General features: G+C 43.4%; 1 protein-coding gene across 5 annotated transcripts in view; it reads right to left on the bottom strand.

Annotated features, from left to right (window-relative positions):
* Nucleotides 1-232: 232 nt before the first annotated feature.
* Nucleotides 233-6,000, bottom strand: part of Fam107b (family with sequence similarity 107 member B) — a 69,501-nt gene continuing 63,733 nt past the window's right edge. For all 5 annotated transcript variants that reach the window (XM_010641978.2, XM_010641976.2, XM_010641972.2 and 2 more), the window contains 2 exons: nucleotides 3,212-3,362; nucleotides 233-2,657 (listed from right to left, as the gene is read on the bottom strand). In XM_010641978.2, the coding sequence (XP_010640280.1) occupies nucleotides 2,541-2,657; nucleotides 3,212-3,362 (268 nt within the window). In that variant the 3' untranslated portion in view covers nucleotides 233-2,540. The remainder of the gene's footprint in view (nucleotides 2,658-3,211; nucleotides 3,363-6,000) is intronic.

The raw sequence follows: 6,000 nt of genomic DNA, 5'->3' as shown, positions 1-6,000 counted from the left end.
CTACCTGACCTGTGCTGTTTCAGCCCTACACAGAGCACAGAGCACAGCACTAGTAACACCTTGGCATGGGTCGTCAGTGCCAACAGTCACAGGCTGACAGCAGGACATAACTGACTGGGAGGAAGCTGCCAAAGGACACCCATCCGACAGTGTCCCAGAACCACCCTCTGGCCTCAGGACTATGTCCCCTGCCCCCATCATGTGTCTTTTCTAAACAGATCAGACAAACATGGATGCATGGTCCAAGCATGTGGTGATTTTTATTAAGAATAACTTTGGTTCTAAGAATTCCACCCTCAATTCTGTAATACTTTCCATTAAAAACAATTATACAAGAGCAAATACAAAAAATATTAAATTATGAAAGCAAATCCATTAAGGTTCCCTTTATATATATTATATACACTCAGACAAGGCAAGATTTTCCATAGTAGAAGAATAAAGTCAACTGTCATAGCTTATAAAGCAACACTACTTCACTATCAGACTATAAAACACTCAACTATTTTAAGAAAATCAGAGTGGAAAAATGGAGCCATTTTTGACCCAAAAAAGTGGCTCAAAGCACAGGACTGAGTCCACAGGGCTGGACAGCACAGCATTGAGGGAAGACTGGCTCCCTTCAAAGCTCCAGCCTGTGATCCAGCTGATCAACTTCAGAGCCTCACCACCTGCACCCTGCTGTTTCAGCATAGCCTATTTACAAGTCTTCTGGCTGGACCTCGTAGTAGTAACCACAGAGAGATCGGGAGAGAATATTTTTAATTAATTTTTTCTTGGTGACGAATGAATTCTACCGAAGTTCTCGGAACAGAACTCATCCTTGTCAGGAGCCTGGTAGGGCCCTTGTGAATTTGGTCAAGTGGCAGAACTGCTCTAAGGACACAGATCTATGTCCAGTTAGATAAAACAATTTGAGCCAGGTCAAATATCTACCTTTAACCATGCCATCAGTCCACACGCACAAAGAGAGAATTCTGAATGAACACACAATCAGACATGTTCTCTCAAGATCATTAGTTACCGCACTTTCTTCTCTCAAAGCAGTGGTAAAAGAGTCACCGCTCCAATCTTTAAAAGCAAACTATTATAGAGCAGTATTTTATCTTAAGCAACCTGTATTTTATTCAAATAATACTCACCAATAAGACAAATAACCCATTTCAGATGTACTCAACTAACCCATTTCTCTAGCTGTGCACCAGCCTCCACTCACTCTATCACGTTCACATCAGGGTTGGACACGGGCCTGTCAACTGCTAAAACTGAAGCCCTCACACAGAAAGCTAATGTCTATCGTCACTAGAGGGAGCATAAGCAGAGTCTTCAATGGGAGCCACCGGCTGAGCCGCCTCTATGGAGGACATACTAAATCCACAAACATTACACTAGCAGTATAAACATGCTTTTTCATGAGAACTGGGCTGCTCTTGTAACTTGGGTATCTGAGGAGCACGTTAGGGAGTGTGAGGGAGACAAGCCGGCCCGCACTGCTCCTTGGCTTTCCTGAGAGATGTAATAATATAGTAGTCATCAACATCACCTCTCAACAGCACTGGCCTGAGAGAGTGGCAGAAGTCTTTCTGCACAAGGAAAACATAGTAAAGAAATATGTGGCCATTAATCAGAAATCATCAAAGTTTAGATTCTAATGATATCAAAATGTACATACACCGTATAATCTTCCCATAAGGCTCCCCGTGAACCTCCCCTATACCACTCTCTGGAGAGGTAAAAGCTTCTCGGCGCTCTACTTCTGAAACTGCAGACGATGTCCACTTTCCAAAGGACCGCGGGACCATCTCACCTCGAAGGACCAGCTCAGCACGGTGTGAGAGTGAAACTGCAGAAAAGCCACCGGCCGTCAAGCAACACTGAGCCTGGGCACTGTGCTGTCCTCGGTGTGCAGCGGACACTGCCACGTCCACACTGCCCCACAGAGGTCCGAGATGGGTGAAGACAGAGGCTCATGTCTCCCTAGTCCTTCTTACCTCACTCTGGGGCTCAGTGCCCACAAGGAACAGCTCAACATCAGGGTTACCACTCCCTGTTGCTAATTCTAACATGGGAGAAAGTATAAATTCAGCAAGAAAAATCCGGACTCTCAAAATCTCAACACATTGGATGTAACAGATTAAATTATCTAACAGATAACCATGAAAGAATTAAACATCTTTGCGTTAGCTTTTCAAAGAAAAAGTCTCCATGCCCTAAGACATTTGGAACGGAAAAAGTAGCGCAACTCTCAGGAATTTATTCCAGTGTCCTCTTCCTCTTTCTTGCTTGTTTTGTTCTGCTTAAATCTCTGAATACAGGTCCATTATTCCAACATAAGTGCTGGTCAATGTCCTTCATTTGGCGAATGGGAACTGCAACAATCACAGATAATTTTTTCACCCAGACTGTAGGAAAATCAAAACAAATCCTTTTTCTAGGCGAGCTTCTTAGCTGTCTGGCATTCTCTTCACGGCTCTGGCCCTGAGGCCAGACATAGCTCTCACGGTAACAGTGGGACGCGCCAGGCCTCGGGCACCATTGGCCTAGGACTCCTGGGCTTGGGCCACCTCCTGACCTGTTCTCCTGAGATTGCCTTTCACTTTCACAAACTCCGGTGCGTTTTCTTGCTCTTCCTGCAATTTCTGCTTCTCAAGTTCAAGCTAAAAGGAATTTAAAAACAGGAAAATTACCTATAACGTGAGAAGTTTGTCAAAGTACTCCCCTCTTTCCAATGAAACATTATTTCTTCGTCCCCTAGTTCAAAAAACATATATATATTGTGTATGTGTATGAATGCGTGTGTGTGTGCGTGTATGCGTGTCTGGAGGTAATTCTGCACAGAAGCAGGAGCCAACTGGTTCTTACTACGAACACTACCAAGAGAAGACAAGAACGGCAAAGTCAAGGCTGGGAAAATAAAATCCCAAGACCAACACAGTTGTTCTGGAGTCTTAGTGAAGCTGAGCTCTAGGAAGTCACTCCAACACTGTGAACTCAGTGATCTTCTGCTTTTGCTTCTGCCTCTAGCAGTTCTCTCGAGCATCAACAGCCTTCTTGCCTGCCTTGAATGTAATTTCTGTCATGTGCTGCCATCTGGCTTCTTACTCTTCTTTCAGAGTACAACTCCTTGCACCTGCCATGTCTAGGAAATGCTGCTCGCTCCAGCATCTCCAGTTCTCAGGAGTACAGAGACTCCTTTGCCTGTCACACCTACCTGCTCCAACTTCTGCTGCCGCTTTAGTAGTTCGATTTCCAAGTCAGATTTCTTCTTTTGTGCTTCCTCTTCCTTCTGCTTTATTACTTGGTCCCATTTCCTCTTTTCCATCACTTTCTGTAATTCTGGTTTATTCTGAGGAGCAAGACCCCTACAAAAAGAGGATTAAGAAAAATAAAAAATAACTGAATTGGTGCGCCTTTCATGAGTATAAATATAACTGAAGGGATCAGCCACAGAAGAGAGATCTACGGAATTAGCACTGCTGTGACACTGGCTACTAAGCTAACCAGCTGACAGGCAACACTCGAAAATTCAGCAACACAGAAGAAAGTGGAAGCGCATCTTCCAAAGAGTTGGTAAAATCCATTCATTCAGCAATAAGGTACAAAGTTTTACTGTGTGGGAGGCAGCAGGCTGCACCAAGAGGGCGGGAGCAGGGCCCTGCCACAGAGATGAGACTCTCAGGAAACGAGCCGGCCCCCTGAGTCCAAGGGGAAGACACCCAGAATGCAGCCTCTGAAATCAGGTGGTAAGAGCAGCAGGACACTGGCTGAGATCCACACAGCAAAACGGCCCTGGAAACCTCATCCCACCCTCCGTCCTTCTGATCCAGAAGAGCCTTCTTATAACCAAGGACGTGTCCTTCCTGGGCACAGCCTGACAGATGCTGCTCTCCTGCCTGCCCATCCAGGCTCTCCACCTAAATCGTCTCAGATGCAGTTTGTCATTTACAAAACATTTAAGTCAGGTTTCAGGAAAAGTCTACAGTTCTGAGAGAAGTCAGGTGCCATTTCGTTCATGGACAGAACAAAACAGAAACTGGCCTTCACTAGCAGCCCTCCATCGTAGCATGTGTTCAAGTCAAGGGAAAGGCAGTCACGAGCATTTTTCTCTTTTCTCAGCATTTCTGTCTGTGTCTGATGTCAGCTTGGACCTTTTTCCACTCCCCTTGCCACTTCTTCAGGATTTCTCCAGTCCAGGCTTTCCAGGGTCCAGATGAACCTGCCCACCTCTTCCTTCTTCCTCAACTATTAACTCTGTCCAGACTCCTCCAGTCAAATAAGTAATTTCAACTTGATGATAAAGTTCATCGGAAGCATTTAAAATAAAAATCAAACCACCCCAGAATGAAAAACACACTGTGGACCTGAGAGCAGGGGCTGTGTACACACACTGAGGCCAAGGGCACCCCTGGACCCCACATGGACCTGTGTGGCCTCAGCACAGCTACCTGCCCTTGCCTGGGCTACTGTGGACCTGTGCCAGTCACCGTTCTCCCACCTATGCCAATGGACTCGCAAGGCTCACCGACCGGGTGGGAGGCGGCTCAACAACTGCTAAACAGCAATTTCTGAGATGTGTGCTCTGCTTACAAGAACTCTAATAACGCCTTTCAAGGTCACACGATTCCATCTGTGAATTAATCCTACATCTCATCCTTCCTCAGCAATCCAGAAATGTGTAAAATTCTGGTCCCTCTTCTTCCCAGATGTGTTTTAAAACTCATGATTAAAATTGTTTTCAGCTGTATACAAAGTAGAGCTTAGTACATTCAACCTCTGATGATAAGCACACTGTAGAATGATATAATGCCTTTATTTTTCTGATGTTCCACAGCAGAATTTTTGGTTAAGAAAATTTTGGCCATGTTTCTAATGACACAAAGAGGTGGGTGACTTTTGATTTAATTCTGGTTTGTCTTGAAGTTATTGACACCATACAGAGGTACAAAAATACAAAGAGAATATTCTGGAAATTAAATCTTTAATCAGCACATTAAAAGCTACAAGTAAGAACTCTAACTGTTCAGTTAAAAGTGCCATCAATCACAGGAAAGTTTGTTTTTAAATAATGTGAATAAAGACCTCAATGGCTTCTTGGCCTTTTGGCTAAGATAAAGTGTAAATAAAGATCTCAGTTTCATGAGTATTAAAAATCCTTATTATAGCACTATATACAGAACTCAGGGAATTAAACTTTAGAAATAAGACTTTAGCTATTTGAATAATTTAAATTTCAAACATTTTTCCTTCTCCATTTCACTGAGAAAATTAACTTTGACTACTACTGAATTCTCCTGGATTATGCAAAAACCACATACTTCTGATTTATGACACATTAAGCTGATAGTCCACTGCAGTGAATTAATGGGCCTAACTATGCAATATTCATTTTCTACTCAAAAATTCCACATAATAGTGACAGCAAGATAAAATATTTAGGAACATAAAACTCGGGAAAAATGGTCCTTCTATGAAAAAATATTCTGTACTTGTAACAGTCAAGAAATCACACACATTACTATTTCATCAGTGGATTAATTTTCTGGGATAACCTGGAGGAGTGGAGCATGGGCAGTATGCTTCTCCGGAGTCCACAGTGGGTCGGACAGCAGAGAGTGTCTACAGACAGGAATAAGCTTCTCTGGACTTCTCAAATAAATAACTACACATTCACCCCTTGCGTGAGAGCAACTGATTCTCTCTAATCAACTTGAATATATATATTACGAAGTACCCAACAGGCAACCAGGTCCTCCTGGTGGCTTCCTATTCCAAAAGACCAAGTAGTTCCCAGCCTTCTTCATGGTCACAGAGCTACCTGTGACTACTACAGTGGGCCAAGCCAATCTTAAACATTACGGAATTAATAAATGCTTTGTGATAAAAATAAAATCAGGTGATTATCCATATTCATAAAATAGAGAATAAACAACCACCCCATTAAACAAACCATGGGAGCATCATTCACAGTGAATGCAATGGTGGCCCCAGCAGAGGCTGCAT

This window comes from Fukomys damarensis, unplaced genomic scaffold (genome assembly GCF_012274545.1).
Source record: "Fukomys damarensis isolate Sample0158 unplaced genomic scaffold, DMR_v1.0_HiC HiC_scaffold_19, whole genome shotgun sequence".
Taxonomy (NCBI): domain Eukaryota; kingdom Metazoa; phylum Chordata; class Mammalia; order Rodentia; family Bathyergidae; genus Fukomys; species Fukomys damarensis.
The sequence above is the reverse complement of the archived record's forward strand: the minus strand, read 5'-3'. Positions and strand labels throughout refer to the sequence as shown.